Source organism: Petromyzon marinus, chromosome 47 (assembly GCF_048934315.1).
Source record: "Petromyzon marinus isolate PM22_M1 ecotype Great Lakes invasive population chromosome 47, UKy_Petmar_22M1.pri1.0, whole genome shotgun sequence".
Lineage (NCBI taxonomy): Eukaryota > Metazoa > Chordata > Hyperoartia > Petromyzontiformes > Petromyzontidae > Petromyzon > Petromyzon marinus.
The window spans coordinates 7,765,699-7,788,755 of record NC_133713.1 but is presented as its reverse complement, the minus strand read 5'-3'; the positions used below and the strand labels follow the sequence as shown (position 1 = coordinate 7,788,755).

Genomic DNA, 23,057 nt, shown 5'->3' with positions numbered 1-23,057 from the left:
AGCCGTGGCTGAGAATTGAACTCGGGTAGCCAGGTCCATAGTGGTAATACTACACCAAAGACAAAGATCCCCCGTATAGCTTTAACAGACTGTTGTGGCAAGTGCTTTTTGCGAGCACATATGAAGACCGGCACGGCACACGAGGGGGTGGGTGGCCAGCACCACGCCTGGCTGCCTTTGTCTCCCCAGCGGTGATGTTTATGCACCACACCAGGAATTCATTTGAGGCTGAGTCGGCCTAGGGAAGGCCCAGCACCAGTTCAGATAATTGTCACTAGTATTGGCCATGAGCTGGAATAGAACTCGGGTCGCCAGCTTCATAGCGTGGCGCATGAACCGCGACACGACTGCACCACCACAACACACACGCCCCTTATACAGTATGAATATACATTGTTATTGTACTTCATTCAGTATGATGGATGAGTCGCGTCACTGTAGATTTCTTAATACGCGTGTTATCACCCTCATTCATTGTGGGTTTTCTTCGGTCTCATCACAACCCTGAATCCTTATGAAAAAAATGTTTTGAGACTCAATTGTCGATTTGCAGCAACCAAGGGTCCCAGTCGACCCTTGCTCAGTGGGCGATCGCCCATTATCCTCTGCTGCACCCATTATCCTGGACTCGCTTCCCCCAGCAAACTGTGCTGTCGATTCCCTGCCCCTGTTCAAGTCCAGGCTCCAGACCCTCCTCTCACCTGCCTATGACTCCTCCCTCTCCAATATAAATATGCCCATTGTGTCTGCGCAGCGTCTTGAGATGTGGTCACATATATACGCTATTTAAATTAAAAATAGCATTCTACCATTTTCGCTGGTAAATGAAATAACCTTTTGTCATGAGAGGATTATGGAGTAGCTGAAGGACTTTATCGTCATTATTTCACTGCAAGCACTCCGGGTAGATTTGCCGGCTGCTCTCGGTCACCTGTGAACGCCCGAGTAGTTATGTTTTAGTTGGCACGTTACGTCAGCGCTCAGTCCCATGACACCACACTGGCCACCAGTCTGCTTCTGTGAGCACAGAGACACATGCAGTGCTGCTGTGGCGCATTTGGGATCCTTTAATGAAATGCGCCTTACAAATTAAAATTATTATATTGTTTTGCCAGTATTTCATCGAAACATTCAAACACGGACACCACTGGAGTAAGCCATTACAATAATATTAATAGTACGGTAATAGTGTACAGCCGTTTGTCGATCAACTGCTGGATGAAGGCCTCCTCCCCACATGGCGTGTTGGTTGTGTGGGTTGTTTGACCATATTGCATGACACTGGTTGGTGGTGCGTTTTGCTGACGTTAGCCATGGCTGCGACTCGAACTCAGGTTGCCGGATTTCCACGGAGTGGCATGCAAACCCCACTGCACCACTGCTGCCCCCGTAAATGTCCACAACGGGGTGGCATCCAACACTCGTAGCTTATTTCTCATTAAAAACTAATTTGTCGTGTTCTTCACCCATTTACTGGACAATTTAGAGGATGCATACTTTTAAAAATCCTATTGTAGGTTGGAGGGCTTGATAATTTTTGGAATCATGCCTGTATATTCATGCAGATGAATGTAGTGGTGGGACAGTGGGCACTATGACTCAGCTCTGAGCACATCACGTCTGCCCGCGTTTGGAATGGCAACATTTATTTTCATTGTACAGTGATTATTGATTTTTTTTTAAATGTCATGTATAGCTTTTGCTGTTTTTTACGTGGTACTTCAGCCACTGTTAACCCCCCCCCGCCTCCGTCTGTCTCCATCGTTCTGCTCTGTTCAAGGTGGTGGAGAAGTTATCCTTTCACCACGTGGTTTCCTGCTCACACGTGAATTGTGGAATTGGTGTTCATCTCCCGTTTGTAGCCCTGAGCCAGCCATGACAACTATGGTGGGGAAAAGTGTTTCCATAGGATATCCACTGTTGACTCACCCCACCAATTGGTAGGAATGCTATTTGCCCAGAAGGATGATGGGCTGGGTTAACCCCCTAGCCAGGATTGAGCTCGCAACCTTCTGATCATTAGCTGCTCGCTTTACCTCGCTGAGCCACGCGGCCAATGGCGGAGCCAGGATTTTCAGGCAGGGGGGGGAGCAACCCCTCCAGCAATGAAAAATGATAGAGGAGTTGTTAGTAGGTAAGGACTTGTTAGTAAGTATGGAGTTGTTAGTAAGGAGTTGTTAGTAAGTAAGGACTTGTCCCTTGCTTTTTATTCGACGCGTGTGCGGCGATGACGCAGCCATCGGTCGAGGGTCGAATTCGAACCGCGTTGTTAGTGATCGGCATCGCGCTTGCTGAAGGTGAATGCCTTCAGGGAAGTCGTGGACTGTATACGCAACTACGCACAATTCTGTGAGTCACTTATAACTCCTTTGCCGTCACTTATTGCCAATTATGGACTCAGACTATTGTTCTATCATCTGATAGAGTCCCTGGAACGTGATAATATTCTACGCAGTGGCAGTAGAGGTCGCAAAATGCCGATTTATTACTTATAAACCCCAATGATCTGATCGAAATTACGGATTTGGATCGGATCATTGGGGGGGCAAGTGCCCCCCCCCCCACGCGGCGACTTGAAAACTTGGGTTTGAACTTCTAGACAGCCTGATCGGGATTTGAACGGTCTTGATTCATAGATTAAAATAACGCATGCATCAAATTGTATGTGTGGGAAAATTGTATATGAAAATGTAAGAAACAATATAAGATTCTATAAGGAAGACAAGCAAAGCTACTAATTATTGAATTGCGACTCCAACTTGTGGCATTTAATCGAATTTCTGGAGAATGTGAACCGTTGCAAACCTTGGTCAGGGTTGTGATGGAGGCTGTGGGGTTCAGGGTAGGGAGGGAGGCTGTGGGGTTCAGGGTGGGGAGGGAGGCTGTGGGGTTCAGGGTGGGGATGGAGGCTGTGGGGTTCAGGGTGGGGATGGAGGCTGTGGGGTTCAGGGTGGGGAGGGAGGCTGTGGGGTTCAGGGTAGGGATGGAGGCTGTGGGGTTCAGGGTAGGGATGGAGGCTGTGGGGTTCAGGGTAGGGATGGAGGCTGTGGGGTTCAGGGTAGGGATGGAGGCTGTGGGGTTCAGGGTGGGGACGGAGGCTGTGGGGTTCAGGGTGGGGATGGAGGCTGTGGGGTTCAGGGTGGGGATGGAGTCTGTGGAATTCTGTTGCGTTATCCCGTGTGGAAACGCCCTGCAGTGGCACGTCGATTGTAGCAACAGCCTTGTGCAGTGAAACATTTCGTGATGCGTGCTCGCGGCTGACAGCACAAGAGATTATTTCTCATTATGAAATTTGTGCTCGCTAATTAAATGCATTAAATGCGGATCTGCCCAGGTTACTCTGGGTGAATTTAAATCCGGTGGTCCGCTTTGCTCGGCGAGGATTGTCATTAAGTCGTTAGGTTATTACGAATTCGGTGACGTCAACCCATGCTAAGTTTACGTACGAAGGAAGGCATGAAGCGGCTTATTGCGAGGCAAACGCATGTTGCAGGAATTAAAGTGGGCTACGCTCTGCGAACAACGTTACTCGGTGCCATTCAAAGTGCTTCGACAGATTAAGATGACTTTTCCTGGCGTTTCTAATCATGTGTTTCAAAAACTTCTACTTCAATACTGCTTTCCATTATTCATAGATGTGTTTTTATCCATCCATAAACATATACGGATAATTTTGTTCTGCTTATCGCGGTAGTAACCGGGACATGCCAATGTGCCTAGATGATAATGCCTGAGAAAAAGCTGTCCATTCTAATGACGCATTGTCTGCTTTCTCTTGGGTTTATTGTCACATTCAACAGGAGGCAAATTTCTGTACTTTATTCACTGATGATAGAGATTTTATGTTTTTAAGTGTTGAGCACAAAATGTTAAGAATTTGAAATAGAGCCTACCAGCGTATTGGCCAATTTCCTGCCTGAATAAATAAATCCTATCTGACCCTGCCCTGTCCATAACACTAATTAACCTCTGGGCCCTAATTGTGACTATTTTTGTCAAATGGCATATTTCTCAGCCTTCTGGAGCATCATTAGAATATGTCATTCACTCTCCCATTATTGTCTACGCACATCGGCTGGTTCCACAGCACGGTATACGATTTAAGGGTTTCCATTTGTTTATGTTCATGATTTAAACGAAAGCTTTTGGTTGTGAGACAAATGCACACGAACCCGGCTTATGCTGTGAGAGATTAAGTATGGACAACAAGGTCAGACTCTGCTGCCGTGATTAATAATTTACGATCGTTCGTGTTTTTAAATAGATGAGCCCAGTCAGTTGCACAGCTGCTTTGGCAATGCACCTCGGATACAGAAAGGGCAGTCTTTGTAACTATTATGGAATTTTAGGGAATTTATTAAATGGCATATTATTTCATGTTCGAGCCCATTTGCAAATTATCCTGTAAAATTTGTCATATATCCGATTTCCCTCAATGTTGGGCCAATGTATACAGTAAAGCAGATGTTTTATCATATTTAAATGTGTATTAAGTCGGACACAATTAAACTAATACTAAAGCACAAAATTACAAAATGACCTGACTATTGAATGCATGGGTATGTTGTGAGGATCTCATGCATTGTGGGCTAACTATGGCAGCAGGGTAGCACAGTGGTAACACTGGTAATGTTATAATGAGCCATAACACCTATATATACAACAGTAACCTCACAGCAAGGAGGGCCTAAGTTTGATTCCCGACTGGCACGCCTTTGTGTGTACGTGTTAAACTTCTCTCTCCTCTGTTGCATGGGTTTTCCCTGGGTTCTCCGGTTTCCTCACACAGCTAAGAAAAATAAACACCCAACATACAATGTATCTGGTACTGGCCAAACTTCTCAATGCTGAAAGATCACCGCAAATTACTCATCAGGATGAATCGCATGCTGCATGTATACTCCCGTGCCACGTTTTTCAAAGGCTCAACATAGGGATTATCTTGCAAGAACGATGTATTTTTCTCCGTAGCATCTATCTCCACATTTTAATAGCGGCCTTACACAAGTAGTACATTTTGCGGGATTTGTAAGGTGTGAGTGTTCACACAACCATGACCTTGAACACCACCGCCTTTTTGGAGAAACATAGCTAAAGGCACCCTGTCCGCAAAATATAGCAAAAAATGCTTGCTTGTGTCTGTTCCAGCGGGCTTGGGAACGTCGTGACTCGAGGCCTATCGATTGTCATTAAAGCCTGAATTTGTGCTGACCTCTTTGTGGGGTTCTAGCGCAAATTGGACGGCCTGGCGGAGCGTAACGTGACCATCGTGTGACCTGGCAAGGAAGCGGAACTGGTGTACAATTTGCCTTCATATTTATATTCCCTGGAAAAGTATACCATTTTTTAACAGGTCATGAAGCCCTTGAGGTTTGTGGCTCGACTCATTTGTTGCACTATCATGCCACGGTGATTTCCTTTGCCAAATACCTGAGCCGTTGACGCTCATTATCGATGGGAGGTTGGAAATTTGGTACATTTTATATATGCTTTCATCTTTCCACGAAGGAAAGCAGGCCATTCCTCTTTACTGTGGTTTGAAAAATTGGCTTGGACATTTGGAAGTTCTCTATCGTAACATTCCAGTATGTTGGACAGGTCAGCAGACACGCACAAAGGAACAGGGAATATGTAGAAGGTTGCCAGCAACAGCACTAAATAATATGTTCAGTGTCCCCGCTTATAGAGGGTGATGTACTTTAGCGGAAGGGTTACAGGGGGGGGGGGGCCCTTTGGGCAACTAACTTCCCAGTTAAAATTAAACTCAAGAAAGATCAGGAATGTTGAAGTCTCGCAAGGTTCAGGGGCCCAAACGCCTACTCCCCGCGTCATATTGAGCATCACGTAGACTGTGGCTGACACTTGGAAGAGAAAGTCACGAAAAAGCAGAGATGGGCAGAATACCAAGGGGGGGAGAGGGATGCACATTCTAGGGTTTGGCGTTTGTCGTGCAACTCGGGTTCTGCCCGCCCTGTCTCACAATTGCAGTAACGAAGAAAAGTTGGCTTTTGGTCGAACAACAACACCAACAACAACACATCGTTGTGAGACGGGGAATGAAGGCTGACGGATGAGACGAGGAACTGGCAGTCAGAAGGAGAGGAATTATCTCCATGTGCGGGAGCGGCGCTGGACGGTGAAGGATGGCGGCGGCGGCGGTGAGCAAGAGGCCTTCACCCAGCAGTGGATCGTCAATGGCTCGAACGATGAGCAATTGAGAGGGCGCGCGTTGAGGAGTCGTGGCGGGTTTAGGGAGTGGCAGCACAATTTGCGAGAGGAGAGAGTGGGGGGGCCCTTTCTTACCCCACGCCGGCTTTCTCCGGTGGTGGTGGGGGGGCGGTGGTGGGGGGGGGGCGGTGGTGGTGGGGGGGCGGTGGTGGTGGGGCGGTGGTGGGGGGGGGCCCTTTCTTACCCCACGCCGGCTTTCTCCGGTGGTGGGGGGAGGCGGTGGTGGTGGGGGGGCGGTGGTGGTGGGGGGGGGGCGGTGGTGGGGGGGCGGTGGTGGTGGGGGGGGGGCGGTGGTGGTGGGGCGGTGGTGGGGGGGGGCCCTTTCTTACCCCACGCCGGCTTTCTCCGGTGGGGGGGCGGTGGTGGTGGGGGGGGGGCAGCAACTTTCCTGCAGTGCTTTGCTGCTGGGCGATGCGGAGTTGAGTACCGCTGGTTGTGGTTGGTTGTGGCGTTATATAGTTGGTTGAGGGCGAGTGTGTCTGTAGTTGATTTTGTAAGAGGTGGTGTCGTGGTTAACGCTGCGCTACGAACCCGGCTAACCCCGGGTTCGATTCCAGCTCACGGCCACCAACACCAGTGACGATTATCCGAACCAGTCCTGGGCCCTCCCCTAGGTCGACTCTGCCTCAAATGAGCACCTGGTGCGCTCTGTAAACGTCGCCACTGGGGAGACAAAGGCGGCCGGGTGGTTGGTCGTGTGTCGTACCGGTCTTCGTAGGTGCTGGGTTACAGCACTTGCCCCTACAGTCTGCTGCCGGCTATACGGGGATGGGGGGGGGGAGGTCCCTTTTATCTCTGCAATTTATTGTTGGATTTGTTTATGGTTCGGCGTGTTTGTTGTAGTTCATTGTGGTTGCGGCTGGGCAGTCGAAGGGAACAGACAGCGCTTTATGTAATAATCTCCATCGAGGCCCGCCAATTCCCGCCCTTGAACCTCTCACCCGCTTTTTTCTCCCCTCACGGCAACGCCCGCCTCTGCTTTTCCTTAAACAAACACAAAAACCACCCCCCCCACACACACACACAGAAGCGATAAAATATTTCGTAGGGATAAAATAAACGTGAAGCTAATATTCTGTGCGGTTTAATGCAATATCTCTCGCGTCTGGGTACGGAGGCCCCCCCCACAGCACGCGGGGGTTGATATTGCTTCGTGTTTTAGAATAGCCGTGTATCGATCCATCGATTCTGGATTTAATTATCGATTCTCAGGATATGCCACGGATTGAATTGTGCAGGAGGGGGAGGCATCGATCGTTCGCATTTCGAATCCGAACTCCCGTTGCACGCAATTCAACGGCTCGCTATGGCTTCTAATGAACGATAAAAAAAAAAGACGCTGAACCGATTACTGCGAATCGATTCGTCTGTAAAAGGAACACGGCGGCTGGAGAGGGTGGATGGTGGGGGGAGGGGTGGCTTGAGGGGGGCGGGGCGAGTGGGTGTGGTCTGTAAGGGGCGGGGTTCTGGTGGGTGTGGTCTGTAAGGGGCGGGGTTCTGGTGGGTGTGGTCTGTAAGGGGCGGGGTTCTGGTGAGTGTGGTCTGTAAGGGGCGGGGTTTGGGGTGGGTGTGGTCTGTAAGGGGCGGGGTTTGGGTGGGTGTGGTGAGTGAGGGGTGGGGCTGGGATTAGGGGGGTTGGCGAGTGAACGGGGTTGATAGCGGTTCCTGTTAGCGCTACGCTGCGCTACGAACCCGGCGAGCAGAGTTCGGGTCCCGCTCACGGCCACCAACACCCAGTGACCATTATCTGAACAGCTCCTCCTGGGTTCTCCCCGTAGGTGCGGTGCGTAAACGTCCGCCACTGGGGAGACAAAGGGGGTCGGGCGTGGTTGCTGTGGCCTGCTTGGCCACTCACCCCCCCGTTGTTCCGGCCTTCATTATTAAGAGAGGCGCTCGCCATCTGCGCTTACACCAAAAGTCTTGCTTCAAGGCTATCCGGGGGATCTTTGTCGCTTTTTGTGTGGAGAGGGGGGGGCTGGGTGGGGGGAGGATGGGCGTGGCCGGTGAGTGGCGGCAGTGAGGGGGAGGGGTTGGGGGGGGGGCTTGTGAGGGGCGGGGGTTTCGTGGGGGCGGGGGGTGGGCTGGCGCTGTTGCCGATGTGGAGCGAGCGAGCGCACGCGCCGGCTATGATACGGCGCTTCCCATTGGCTGCGGCGGCGGGCGCGCGGATGGTAGGCGGCTCGCGATTGGCCATCGCGCGGCAGGGATTCGGCGCGTGTTGTTGGTGGGCGGGCCGGCGGCGGCGGCGGCGGGGGGTGGGGTGGGGGGGTGGGGAGCTGCCCCCCCCCCCTCCTCCTCCTCCCGAGTTGTGTAGTCAGGGTTGTAATGGCCGACTGTACAGCGGGTGCCGATGTGAGTGATGTTTGCTACGTGCCGCTGTTTGCAATGCGTTTCTTTCCCGTTTCGGCAGTCTTGTGTGCACGCATGTACGCGTTGCTCGGTTTCGTACAAATGTGTGCTCGTGTCTCTTGATAATCAATGTGCTTGCGCTGGGCTGTCGGTACAGTTTGGGTGGTTGTTGCGCAGTTCGCTTGGTGGTGTGTTTGTATGTGTGTGCTTAAGACGTTTGGTCAACCCGCCTGGCTTACACGTAGGCTTGGGGGTTGTTGGTTTTTTTTTGTTTAGGACGTGCTCTATAACGTCCCTCCTTATTCCGTGAAGGCTGTCGTCGTTGGTGGCAGGTGTGCGCTCACTAGCGCTGCGGTGATGCTCCACTTCGGCGGTGATGTGCACACGCAAAACACCCCACTCCGTGGCCGTGAGCTGTCAATTATTTTTAGTTGCACGGGCAATATTGAGCCCGTGCTGTAGTCAGTCGTAGGTTTGTGCGGTGCGGCGGGGGTGGGGGTGGGCGGGAAGCCCGCTGTAATGTAACAATTTAGTGGTAATGCACACTGAACGCACAACACACCACACACACACGCGCGCGCGCAGGGTGGTATTGGCAAATTGTCTCGTATTAGTACTCGTTTTGTAAGACTAAAAAAAGTGCGCTCTTGTAATGCGCGCGCGCACGCACAGCATCGTTCTTTGCGAGTACGAATTTTGCACACAATCGGTTGTTGCGTTGCGGGTCTGTGCTAAGAGCTGCTGCGTTTTGCCCCTCTGCCTTTCAACAACCCAGTTGTTAATAAATGCACACACACGCACACACGTGTTACCCACACATTCGTTTGGTGGACACAAACCATCTCGTTTTGTGAGTACTAATTTTCTACGCCCTCTTGTGTGGTGGCGGTGATGGTGTTTGTTGTTGCAGGTCTGTGCTAAGAAGTGCCTTGTCAAGTTGTGGCTGCTAGACCCTGCGTGTTAGCCTGGCCGCCGCCGCCGCTGCTACTGCTGCTTCTGTCCGTCAGCACCCTGCTGCTGCTGCTACCTGCTGCTGCTATTTGCCAAGCAAGACCCACACAACCTCAAGCCCGGGCCGCAGCTGTCAAACAAAAAAATCTTCTTGGTTCTTCTCTTCCCACACCTTGGACGTGAAATTGTTAAATAAACAAACAACAACAACGAAAATTATAAAAAAAAAATCTCGCCACTGCAAGTGAAGAGAGGTTGTTTGTCAGAAGGTGGTGGGAGGAATTTGATTACTGTGGGCGAGAAGAAAGGAAGGGGGGGGGGGAGAGAAAAAAACAAGTTTAGAAACGTACAAAAAAATCTCCACTGCCGAGCGGGAAGAGAAACGTGCAAGAATTAGTTTTATATTAATCCTACCTTGAGTCACTTGGTCTCCTGCTCCGTGGGTAGCAAGGGGGAAGTTGACTCAGCCATTGGCGGAGACGGGTGAGTGCATTTCTCCTCCAGCCGCTGTTTACGTGAAAATAATGGGACCGGTTTTAGTGCAACTCCGCCTCACTTATTAGTTCACGTGACACCAGTTATTTTTTTCTAAACATGCTGGCACAACCCCTGGTTGATAGTCCACTGCTGGATGAGGGTCCGTGGCAGGGAGCCATAGACGTTGGAGCATAGTGCAGTATTACTTCCCATGGATTTTGGTGATACAGCATCCATCCAGGTGCAAATTCCGGCTGAGCTTTTTTGAGGTGACGAGATAGGGCGTAGTGATCCTGGTGACAATTAAAAAGGCTTTTGTGTTACCGGGGAGGAGCTCCTGAAAACGGAAATGGGTATTGTAATCTCCCAAAGACTGTCATGAACTTTGCCGTATCGTTTTGAAATGTTTGGGTAAGCCCTATTTAAATGCAGGGAATTAAAGCACCACCATGGTGCAACATATTTGACGAACCCACCTTACTACCTACAGCTGTGCTCGTTTTTTTTGTTATACCTGCAAAGCTCTTGTGAAAAAGAAATGAACGGCTCCGTTAAACAAATTTACGTATTATTATTACTCCGCGGGGCTTGCTATCGAGGTAGTCTTAGATGAAGAACATATGACAGGATTTCGCTGCAGTGGTTAAAGACCAGGCTACTGCTTTATAGCCCATTTTTAACATTGCCATTATATTGCGGTGTTGCAACTGTGTTTATTAAAAACAGACGACCAATAAGCTACCTCTGCTGGGTTAGGTTCTACTGTAATTTTTTATTGCTTTGGGAAAATGAAACGCTTTGATGTTTTAAACCTTGTCAGACCTGTTGCACTCATTGGTTTATATTCTGAATTGTGAAGAACGGGGGGGGGGGGGTTGGAACATTCAGATACAAACGCACTCCTCTGTTTAACCGCTGAGGTGGATCGCCCTTGATTACATTGAAACAAATGACATTTTATCCTTCATTTTTACGTTACTCGTTTGGTTAATTAAACCTTGTGCACTAAGGAGCCATACATTTAGCATGTACACATGGAGGGGGGAGGTGGGGGTTAACCCAAATGCGTACGCTTGCGTATGGGGGGGGGGTGGGGGGTCTACTGACAATGCACGGATAGGAAACGGGGGGGGGGTGAAGCCTCGATAATAATTTGTCTACATTGGCCTTCAAATGAGCCACAGTTCAGTTTCTTCAGCTGTCAGACAACAAGTACTACCGGGAGAAGTGGGGACTGTGGGAGAGGTGTCACTTGTATGCCACCGTAGCCCAAACTGCAAGCTATCACGCCGCTATGCAAAATAAGTGGCCAAGGTACGCAACTTAATTCTTGAATGCAGCCGGCGGTGGACTATCTCTTCGGTTCTGTTCGGTAAAGTCACGTAGGTAAAAACTTTACCGATTAGAACCAAAGAGTATGGATCCTTGCAGTCACGAAAGCTTCAAATCTAGAAAGGTGGACTATCTGTTTGCTAAAACACGTTAATGTTATTAATCCTTGATCGTTTCTGTGTGTATTAAATATCTGCTGTTCTATAGGATTTCGGGGGGTGGGGGGGTGCATCAAGCGTACGTACGCAGGTGGGGGGGGGGGGGTCAAGTTTTGACAGATTTTTGCGTACCTTCTAAATGGCTGGCCCCTAGACCGGTTTAATGTTGCCACGCGTGAAAATGGCATTATGTAGTCGTGTCATGTTTGTGTTATCTGTTCCATCTACCAGGGTTTTCACCGATTTCAAGATAGATCACTCAGAGTGCAGGGGGGGGGGGGTATAACAGTTTGTGTTGGTGTGCACTCTAAATAATTAATTTATAGCCATTTCGATATTTGAAAGCTATTAAAATGAACTGTTCAGTGTCTCGCAGTAGCTCACAGCTGTAATATTCGTCTCGAAAATGGCTTTAGGGAAATGCTCTGACAGCTGATATCTCGTGGTGTATTTCTTTGTCAGGGTACTATGTGCCACACAATACTTATTACTATAAAATATCTAAATGATAAAAAAATAAATTGCTATATAAATAGTATAATAACACGATGCCTAGTGGAAGTAAAGTATAGTCATTGTAATGATCCCCCCATGTGATGTGTTGCTGTAGAGATGTATGTTATACACATTGCAATGTTATTGGCGTTCTCTCCTCTTAGTAATCTTAATCAAACACAACAAAATAATTTTACTAGCAGGAGTACAGCCCGGTTGAGTACAAGCTCTGTGGCTGTTTGCAATTAAAGATAATTGCTGTGCTTTTTTAAAAAGGTGTTTGGCCAAAATTCTTCACATGGACATCATCGCACTTGATAAGCCTTTAAAAAAAGTAAACGTGTTTATACATTTAACAAAAAATATGTATTTTAAAATATCTATTTGCCTTCCATGTAAATAATCGACAGCATTTTTGTAATAAAAAAAACTTTTGGTATAAGGCTCGCTAAACAAATGCTGCTGGTTTTCCCGAGGCTATTGGTAAGAGCATTCTCCTTAAAACCATGGGGCCCTATCAGCGCAAAAAAGCAATGTGTTGATGTTAATTTATTTAATTACTCAGAATGTTCCATGACTGCACTTAAAAAATATGGGGGGGGGGGGGGTGGCCAGAAAAGGTTAGGGATAATGTTTGGCTATTTCCAGAGCAGTAGTATTTTACATAACAGCCATCCAGACGTCGTAAATATGCTCATAGTTTCTGTCTCAAATGCGCTAATGTATTAGGTGCAGAGTTGAAATATATTTATAATAACCTCTCTCCAGTCCTAGTTATAGCTCACCCATGATTCACATGATTAAGAATAATAATCCCCATTATTTACCCAGATAAGCCTGACCAGATCGCTATTCGTGTTTGGCGAATTATGTCAATAAGTTTTGGGCTTCATGTGGGAGGGAAATCCAACATGCATGTGAGGGGTTAATTTATACTCGAGGTCCACACCAATAGATTAAGGAATGTATTGCTGTACTGCCATCATCTGGCCATCTGGCAGCTCCAGTCCTGCCTCCACCGGATATTTCCGTACTGTTAAGCCACACAAGTACAACAATTTGCTTAGCTTTCGAAATCTGACGGATCTGAGGCATTCAGGGCGATTAAACACGATGCTACACCCCACCCACCCCCTAAAGGGATCAAAAACAACATCTGATTGGTAGAAGCATCGCCTTTTTTTAGAGCAGCAGTTTGCTTCACATAATTGCTTCAGAAACATGTTCTGCCAGTGCCGCAGTGGGCGCCATTCCATGCTGGTTTTGCGCAATACACTGGCTTGCAATACACTGGCTTCCAAATAGGGCCATATTTCCAGATATTGGAACTTTCATAATTTGACACTGGTGGCGGTTTCCAGCTGCACTAAAATAAAAGGCTATTAACACCCGCGTTATAAAATGCTCTGGGAACGTGGCCAGTGGCTGTGCGATGCCGAACTTGACTTTGTTTGCGCCGTCCTGCATGATATAAAAATGTGACTTTCAAAGTGTAAAATGAATGTTGAAGTTTTTTTTCCCCGTGTACATTTTGTATGTGTTTTCCCCGCAGTCTCCAGCGTCGTCATTTTTCTTGCCCTTAACATGCTGTTTTCTAGGTATGTAATGATGTAACCCCTCCCCGCCAATGATTCGATGAATTGTCATCTCGATTTAGTTTTGTAATTTGATTAGTGTTCTTAGAATTGTCTCCATGGTCTCTCATGTGTTGGTTTCTAGTTTCTTCTTCTCATTTGTACAGTTCACTTGTTTAGCTCAAACGTAACATCAGATAATTTGCACGCTTCGGAAATCGTAACTGATTATTAAACGCACAATTTAATGCATGTATTATCAGTAAAACGATGTTAAGTGACGAATAAATGCACAATTTAACGACACTTATATTTACGCGATCTAACCCCAAAAAAACCTCTCGTGGATAATTTTGGTCGCAAAAGCCTACGTGTTAAACAAATGCAACAGTTTCCATCTTTACATCGCAAAATCTTACATGTGTTGCATAGAGTTATTGATCTCAAAAGCACCGTACATTCAGTTTCGTTTTCATGTGGCTGAACGAGCCTTCGGCTATGCGCGCTCGCGCACCGTTAACGTTTTCTACCTCTCCCCACGAAGGCAAGGGCCAGACAGCGCGATGGCCGTGCGGGACACGCGATGGTTGACGTTGGAGGTGTGCCGGGAGTTCCAGCGGGGCACGTGCAGCCGCGTGGACACAGAGTGCAAATTCGCTCACCCACCAAAGTCGTGCCAGGTGGAGAACGGCCGTGTCATCGCCTGCTTCGACTCACTTAAGGTCAGCGCGACCGCCTGCCCGCCGCTTTGCCTTTGTGCCGTCGACGCGCGGCTGCCCCCACCCCACCCCACCCGCTGCCGATGGAGAAGAAGGCGCTGAGAATTTTCTTCACAGAATGAGCCTGCTTGCAGGGTGTTGGCCGAACTGTTTTTTTTGTCGTGCGTGTGGAAAACCACCATCCACAGGGGCGGATGGTGGGTGACACCGTAAGCGGTGTTATGTGTTCTGGAAATCTTGGGACAGACCAATTTATGGCGGGTAGCACCGGAGCTGCTGAGCTTGCACGATGTTGTTGGCAGCACTCCCTTTGAGGCTGTGTAGATTTCTAGGTCAGCTCAAGAGCTTCACTTTGTTTTGTGTTTAATGGCTCCAAAGTATGTTGTCTGTCACAAAATCTCATGAAATGAAGCCCTGCAGAATTATTAAGCTTGCGATTAAGCAGAACACTGCAGGCACAAGCGAGGTTCGTATGGGTAGAAGGGGGGGTGTGGTGTCAAACTCATAAAAATCTTTAATCAAACCATGAATCAAGTCCAGGCCTATAATTGTTTCTGGAGCTTCATTGCTAGAGATCCCACATGTAACTGCTCTTGGTCACACACAACACAAGCATTGTTTTGCATTTAAATTATGGAGCGTACATAAGGTTGGCCACGAATTGGTTGACCCGAACAGCCAGACGCAGACATTGGGGGTTTAAGGACTGAAGCAGGCTGACAAACTGGTTTGGGATGTGGCACATCTCTAATATTTTGTGCTAATGCCTGTCTTTTTTTTATTATGTGCATACCACAGCCCTTACTCGTTCCAGGCAACCCAATTCGTGATATATATTGTACAACGAGAATGAAAATTCATTAAATTTCGATTTAAAGCTTTCGTGACTGCAAGGATTCATCTTCTTTGGTTCTTTCGGTAAAGTCGCGTAGAATGAGAATAAAATAATAAATTGATAAAATAAAATAACACAATAAAATTCTCACGACGTTTCGGCCACAACGCAAGCGGCCTTCATCAGGTGAAGGGACGAGACTGTCTGGAGGATAGAGAATGAACATTCATTTAATTCAGGTTACTGTTGGCTGAAAGTGTGGTGTGAGCACTGTGTTGCTTGTTTAGAGCCAGCATGTTTGACCATGCAGAGGTTTCTGGGTTTGTCCTCAATTTATGTAGAGCGAGTGATATGGCACACTAACCTATATTTACGGAGAGCATGAAAACATTTGCAAGTTTCAGATGCTTCCCGGTTTGCAGAGCATCGCGACATGTTTGCCCAGACCCTTTTCTTTTGTCAGTTATGTAAGAAATTTGCACGCTACCATTATTGATTTAGCATTGCCAGCAACTTTTAAAATTTGTATTGTCCTGCATGGATATAAGTTATTTCAGTTTATGTGTATAACTGCCATTGTTTGTGATGTAAATACGCATTTTTTTAAATTTACACTTGATTTGACATTGAATATATAATTATCATGATCTTCAAAATTTGCAGCATTTTGTCAGTTAACTGATGGATGAAAGCTTCACCACACCATAAGTCGTCGGGGTTATTTAACCATACTTCACCATGCTGGATAGTGCGAGTGTGTGAAGGGGGCACCGAGGACCAGTTCATATTTAACTCGCCACTGGTGCTGGCCGTCATTTGGCCAGGTCGTTTGGTTCAAAGTGCAGTGCGCTAGCCACCACTATCACCCCATGGAGAATTTATACCCGAGGGCAAATGTGTGAAACGTGTTAATGACATGACTTGTGATGGGCAGATACAATGAGTATTCCCATTACGCCCCGTGTAATTCTCTGAATAATAATTAATGTTTCCCAATGAATGTCATTTCCCAAGGGTGAGCACACTACACGTGTATCGTTACCTTCTCAAAATGCCACAATGAGCCAAGAATCCAACCACATTTGCTGGTCGTTTCATAAAAACAGGCATTTCACTTCTTGCACGTTTTTGTTTTAAAGTGTTTCTCGTGAACTTGTTTTTCCAATGCCATTGTCGTTCTTGAAAAAGGCCCACATGCCATTACGCACGGGTTAGAATGTGTGGTACATACCAATCGGAACCCTCAAAGGTAAACATGATGTGACATTGTAAATTAGAAATGGTGTCATAAGTTAAACATTAAGAAAGCACATCATCCTGCGAAGCAATTTGCAGAGCAGAAATTAAAAGAATGCATTGTGAGCATACAAAGTTGTATTCCAGTCAGGTTAGGTTTCACGTGGTACAAATTATATAAAAATATAATTTGGATTTATATATGTTATGCAACCTAGTCTGGAATGTTGCCGTGGCTGATATTATTTTGTTGTTATGCGAACAAAACTGGAATTGTACGCAAAGACAAGAATGTGCATACACAAGCCCTCAAGCAGTTACATAATATGGGAAACCTGAGTTTGTATTCTGGAGAAATGTAGACATCGATTCTTATCAGATGCATTCACTTAACATTCATATAAATGTTTCTTGCCGTTGGTTTTCACACCTGATGATGACTGTGTTACGGTCGAAACGTGATAATTTTATTGTTTTATATATATTTTTTTATTATTTTATTGTTTCCCTTCTACGTGGTGACTTTACCGAAAGAACCAAGAATATGAATCACTGCAGTCACGAAAGCTTTAAATCAAAATTCATTGGAATGTCCACAAAAACAAGTATTAGTTGACTGTCACGGGAACTGAAAGGGGCCAAAATACGTTGCTGTGTTTTGCTGGAAATTAACAAATAAAAAAGAAGTTGTTTCTAGTGGAGGGAGCTCTAGAACGGTGGGATTACCCACACAGCGCCTTGTGACCTCTTGGTGAAAGGCGTCATAGAAGTGTAAATTATTATTATTTACCCCACAGCACGCTATCTGCCGATTAACTAACTGTGGCGAACCCATTTTCCCAACTGGGTGAACGGTGGCGGGGATGGTATTTTAGAAACTTGCAACATTGTTTCAACTGCCGTGCCGGGAGATGACGAGATGTTAACTACCTTGCCTTGTACGCAGGAGTTCATGAGTTCAATCCCGACCCTGACGCCTGTATATTTGGAGGTTGCGTGTTTTTACCCGTGGCCGTCTGGATTTTTCTCCGGGTCCTCCGGTTTTTCCCTCCACAATTAGAAACATGCGTTTAAGAGTGTTTGGCTGCTTTAAATTTCCACACTATAAGCCGCTTCGTTGAGCAATCATTTGTTGCCAGGTCGCTTCTGAAAAAGAGCTCTATAGCTCGGTGGGCGTTACCTGGTAAAATAAAAAAAAATAGTTTAGTTGAGAACTGGGATGCTGCTGCGGCAGCATCCTGTGTACAGTGCATTCTGCCTTTTTATGGTCGATGCCAACAGGTTCCTTATCCAACGAAGCAGCACGCTGCTTGTGGGCAAAATTTGATGCGGCTCATTGCCACATTTTCGGAAAAGATGCCAGCGGTGAAACCCAAGCGGTGGCTGGATCTTTTTTTTGTGCCGCATGTGATGCAATAAATTGTATTGCTCAAACTCGTGATGGCCTTCGCGTTAAACTGCTCCATTTTGTCGCTGCCAATTGTTGCCCCATGGAACTGTTTGTGCTTCGTGAGCCCTCGTACGTGTTGCACACTGGCGAAAAATCTGTGGGTAGAGATATAATAACTGACCCCATGCAAATGGAATTTGAGAAAAAAAAACACTTAAATTATAGTCTCTCATCTTATCTTCAAAAGAATGCTATTCAGCTTCCTGTGAAAGAAAATGATGGCTTCTAATTTTTTTTAAGTCTTTAAATAACTTGTTTACACGGAGCTGTATGACCATCTCTAGTGGAACATGAGGGTCCCTTGGAACATTACATCGGTAATTTAGACTGTGAAACAAGCACGGGATGATGTGGCAAAGGGCGTTCTTAGCTGATGAGGGAACAGGGCAGCAGGAGAGGCAGGGGACTGGTGTTGCAACCCTTTGGCTTGGATGCCAGCACATCACCACTCTGTCACTCTGCTAACCCAAGAAGACAGGTCCAGACACAGACATTCACTGTCTTGACCTAAGTATCCCAGTTCTCCTTGGACTGGCCTCTACCCATTTCTCCCCTCTTCATCTCTCGCTGCTCCCCTCCATGCACTCTCCTACCTCTCCCGTCTGATCTCGCTCTACTCCCCTCCACACAAGCTCCGTTCCAGCGACAAATACTCTTTATACTGGTAGGAACGAAGTTGTAAACTGAGTGTACCAGCCTGCAATAGATTAATGTGTCCGTCCGTCCGTCCCCTTTCAATACTTTAACGAAGTGAAAAATTCCAATGTTCCTACCAGCCCACCCTGCAGGGACCTGTTCGAAGCCCCCCACGCAAACGTTCACTCAGAGGGAAGTTGCTCATTCTCTTTTGCTGCCCCTATAAGTCTGGAGCTCACTTCCTTCAGCCATCCGTGCTGTTGACTTCCTGCCCCTGTTCCAAGTCCTTTTTTTTAAATCTGCCTATGACTGTCTGCCTCCCTATAAAGTAAATATGCCTACTGGGTTTTTTTTACACCGTGCTGAGATGTGGTCTTATTTAGATGTGCTATTTATACTCGTGACCTGACTCTACAGAGAAGATATGATCAGACACTTCACATAAACCATGTATTTTTGGCTACGTGTTGTGTGTTCATAGTTTGGGTTAATGTTAGGCCCATCAACTGAATTTTAATGCAGGCACTTAAATATACGCATGTTTTTGTTTGTGATCAATCAGGTCAAATTATAATGACAAGTTATGGTGTAATTAGTGCTTATAAATGATTTAGCAATTCCACTCGTTAAATAAATTATACTTTCCTTCTAAATGTAAGAGGACCAGACATCCAATACCTCCTCTCCCAGAACACATTTCCAATGAGTAGTATGCCACCATTGACATGAGGAATTGTATTTTTTTAACCCCCTGAAATCAGGCCCTTACCATGCCATCACGGAAATGCCCCTTCTGTTTACTATTAATCCCGGCATTTTCCTATTTGCGACATTTCATCAGCGGCAGCCGGTTTCAGAGTTTTCCAAAGCCCTCGACTCCACCAACTTTGTGCCTCCACCAACTTTGTGCCTCCACAGCCCCGATTGGCTTGCCGCTTCACGTACCGATCCGTAAAGTTCACATTTCTGAACTTTACGGCTCGTTAATTTGACGTCTTTGGGCGCGCCCCCCCCCCCCCCCCCAAGGAGCTGCTATAGGAAATTATGCCAGATAACTATTTGGTAATCATCAGGCTTGATCAATCCACTGATGGATGAAAGCCTCCCCCAAGCTGTCTCCTTTCTCTCACACGATCTGATTTTGTACACGTGTGACCTGGTGGTAGAATGTTTTTTTATTGACATTTATTTTTGCAATGAAAATAGTTTTTTGGAGACATGCGATCAGTGTTTATGTGAATATCACATGAGCTGTTTGTGGAATTATAATTAAATGCAGCCGTTTGACAAGTCGCAATGTAAGCTCCACTTTTAGTTACGTAATACGGCTTGGTTGCATGCGTTGGGCTTGGCTTGCAATCCAAGCTTGTCAACATATTTCTCCCATCTTGATGGCTTCTTTTGATTGTGAATATTGCATACGTGGCATTTTCATTAATTTTCAGAGTGGGGGCGTGAGTAATATTAATTGATAGCCTTAATTTTTTTTAATTCTTACTGCCGAAAAGCAATCAACATATTATTGCTTAGTAAATTCTTTCCCCCACAATATTATGCATGGTAGATAAAACCAAAACATGAATACAATAAGCAGAAAAATCATAAAGTGGTGAATTCAAACAACAAGTCTGTTGCATTTACAGAAGAAATGTAAAGGTTACTTAATGCAGTCATCTTGTTTTGATTTCAAGTACATCTCTCACAAATGCTAGTCACGGCTAGTTGTGTTGCAGAATAATTTATTCTGCACTTAAGTGTACGTGATGGATTAATTATGCTGATTGCTGGAAGTTTACATGACAAACCAAACCTGGAGATCATTTAATGGCATTGGTGTGAATGTAAATGTTTATCATCGCAACCTTGTTTTTTTTACTTTTTCCGATGTTTTAAGGGTGATTTTTTTTCAGACAAAAAGGCGGGTCAGTTTTTATAAAGCTGTGTTCACCCCAGACATCAACGTATCATGAAATGTTAGTTGCTGTACATCTGTTTGGAATTTGAAATGTGCTACGCGGAATATTATTTAAAGCAAACCATACTACTAAATTACACGGAGTGCATATCGAATATGTGTAATAACGTTAATGCGGAGTACAAGTGTCGTTCATTGTGCTTCTACATTCGACAGCCCCTTGTAACAGCTGCTTCTTTGATTTAAAGCGTAAGAAATTAGCTATCCATTGCTCCCCAAGCCCCACCCTCTCTCGCTGTCTTGTGGTGCAACAATCCACGTACCTCCAGCAGACGAAATCAATTTTATCGCCACCATCTCTGTGGCGGACATACTTTCGGGGTAGGTTCTCTCTCCTTTTGGCTGCCACTCCTGAGTTAGTCATGGCCACTGTCCCTTCTTGTTATGTGTCCTGCCCACCCTACTTAAAACAAAACATGTCTAACTTGTACGCTCCTTGAATCCACATGTTCTTATTTCTGTCTCTGTGTAATTTTAGGCATGGCACCCACCTCTCAATGCGACTTCAGCTTTTTGAAGCATGTCCGTGAACACATTTTACGCACTCGCAACATGCCGCGCGCTACAATTTGATCTTTTGCAATTGTTCAAAATATTTCAGGTTTCATTTCACGTAAGAGCAATGAATATTCTTCAGATGCTGGTTTTGTAGCGTATGCAAAAAGTAAAAAAAATATAACACCGTCAGTAAATTGTAAATCATTGCTGTAATGTGCCATTTGCAGGCACCATAAGAAACCAAGCCATATATTATAGGGAAAAGTAAAAAAAGCCCACCCAGTGTTGGCTACGGGGGATGCGGTTGGATATTGCGTGAACAAGAGGGGGGCGGGTGCTCCCTCGGAGTGCTCGCTACTCCCAGAGCCCTCCAGCGAGAGCGGTTGGGTACGCCCTTGCCTCTCGAATTCGCGTCTTTAATGCGTCTCCAGAAATTGATTTTTTTTCTCCACCCCACCTCTATTCCACAGCCCCACCCCCCTCCTCCTTACTGAAACCCAATACACTTTAAAGGGCCGCATACTGTAAACCTAGCTTTCCCGCGCGATGGCTTAATGTACTAGAGCTGAGATTGGGTAGCGTCGGAGGGAGTGTCTGATGGAGGGAGGGTGGTGGGGGGGTGCGGAACCGCAGAGATTTTCACCAGAGGTCTGCCACCCCGCCCCAGCATCCCCCCCCCCTCCCGCTTTGAATTCTTGCTAATTTATTTTGTTGCCCATCACCTGTGCAATTTAATGTAATCAAGGTGGATTGCAGCGGGTCTGCAATGTTTTGAAAGCTGCTAGGTTAATGAGTTTGATTGAAAACTACAATAGTTCTTTTCAGCCCACCCTCTTTCGGAGACGGTCGCAGTGACGGCTGAGCGCTTTGAGTTGGTGTCGATGCTCAAATATGAAGCAGACCCAAATTAACTTAAAGGATGACTTTGCCTTGATACCATCACGCGAACTCCTTCAGTCATCCTCGCAGCAGCAGCTTTTGTCTAGCCATCGAACATAGAGGGGTCACTGTGTCGCACACTTTTGGATGTGCTTCTGCGGCCGTCTGGAACACCTCTTGCTTCCGATATTAGGACGTGGCAGATTGAAAATTAATTTCTTGAACTGTTTTTTGTGTTTAGTTTGTCCTTGCTTCGCACCTCCAATTAGCACGGTTGGCTACGTACGGTGCGAAAGAAATTCAACATGCATGCTTATTATCTTGCTCTAATTATATTTATCTTATAAAAAAGAAAAATAAACACTTCCTGGGTAGTGCAACAGTGGGGCTATGCGTAATGCAATCTGAAGGTCGCGACTCAGCCCTTCGTCCCTCAGGGGTCGATAAAATAAGTACAAATTTGTGGGTTATTCACCACTGTCTGTTATATGGAAAGATTGTAACTGGTTCAGGGCTGTCAACAAAAGTTGTGTACTTCTGCACAGTAATTTGAAACCATTTGGCCTTTTTGACTGTGATTTACAACAAAAAAGAACAACCACTTCTCCTTATCCCAAAACGTGACATCAAAGACAAGGTATCTCTATCAGTGCTTGGCTTTTATGTACGTCTTAGTCTGCCGCAGACAATCTTCAGATATTTCTGGCTAATGTGAGTCCACAAGATGTATCTGTACGGGGAATATTCCTACAGAGTACGAGAGGTCATCAATCAATGGGCTAGGCTATATTTCTGTATGAGCGGCAGTGCTTGTAAGTATTTAGTTCAGCAACATTATTAATTTATTTTAAATAAAAAAAACAATATTGATGATTGTGATTGATGATTATTTTTGTTGTGGACTTTGCAGCATGGTCGATATCAGATCGAGGCCACAGTCTGTGCAGTCTCGGATGAACTGGTGCTGGATTTTTTTGTGTGTGCAGATTCTCCATTTGTGATTCGTGACCGAGTCTTTGCTAGGGTCTCTGCTCTAATTTATTCCGGAGTGCATTTCCATGGTCCAGCCAGGATTTTAGTGGGGAAGAGTTCAATTTCCGTTGCTGTAAAATTCTGATTGTTTGAAAACGTTATTGCAAAAGAGCAAGAACAATTAATGTTTTAAACGAGCTGCCAGTATTTATTTTAGTTACGATAAAATTTTTTGCTTCGAGAAGTGATGCATTCGTCGCTGCCACCGATGAGGCTGCAACGGAAGTGGACTG

The 23,057-nt window shown here is 46.2% G+C and overlaps 1 protein-coding gene across 35 annotated transcripts in view; it reads left to right on the top strand.

Annotated features, from left to right (window-relative positions):
• MBNL1 (muscleblind like splicing regulator 1) overlaps window positions 1–23,057 on the top strand; it is a 165,772-nt gene that overhangs the window by 38,311 nt on the left and 104,404 nt on the right. For 32 of the 35 annotated variants that reach the window (XR_012947045.1, XR_012947044.1, XR_012947043.1 and 29 more), the window contains exons 2-4: window positions 9,488–10,011; window positions 13,543–13,588; window positions 14,109–14,286. Coding sequence is in view for 30 of the 35 variants with exons in the window: in XM_076074339.1 (XP_075930454.1) it covers window positions 13,575–13,588; window positions 14,109–14,286 (192 nt within the window). In the remaining 5 variants the exon portion in view is untranslated. Of the gene's footprint in view, window positions 1–8,490; window positions 8,581–8,853; window positions 8,951–9,487; window positions 10,012–13,542; window positions 13,589–14,108; window positions 14,287–23,057 lie in introns of those variants that run through there. The other 3 variants (XM_032972178.2, XM_032972176.2, XM_076074341.1) reach the window with 3 other exon arrangements.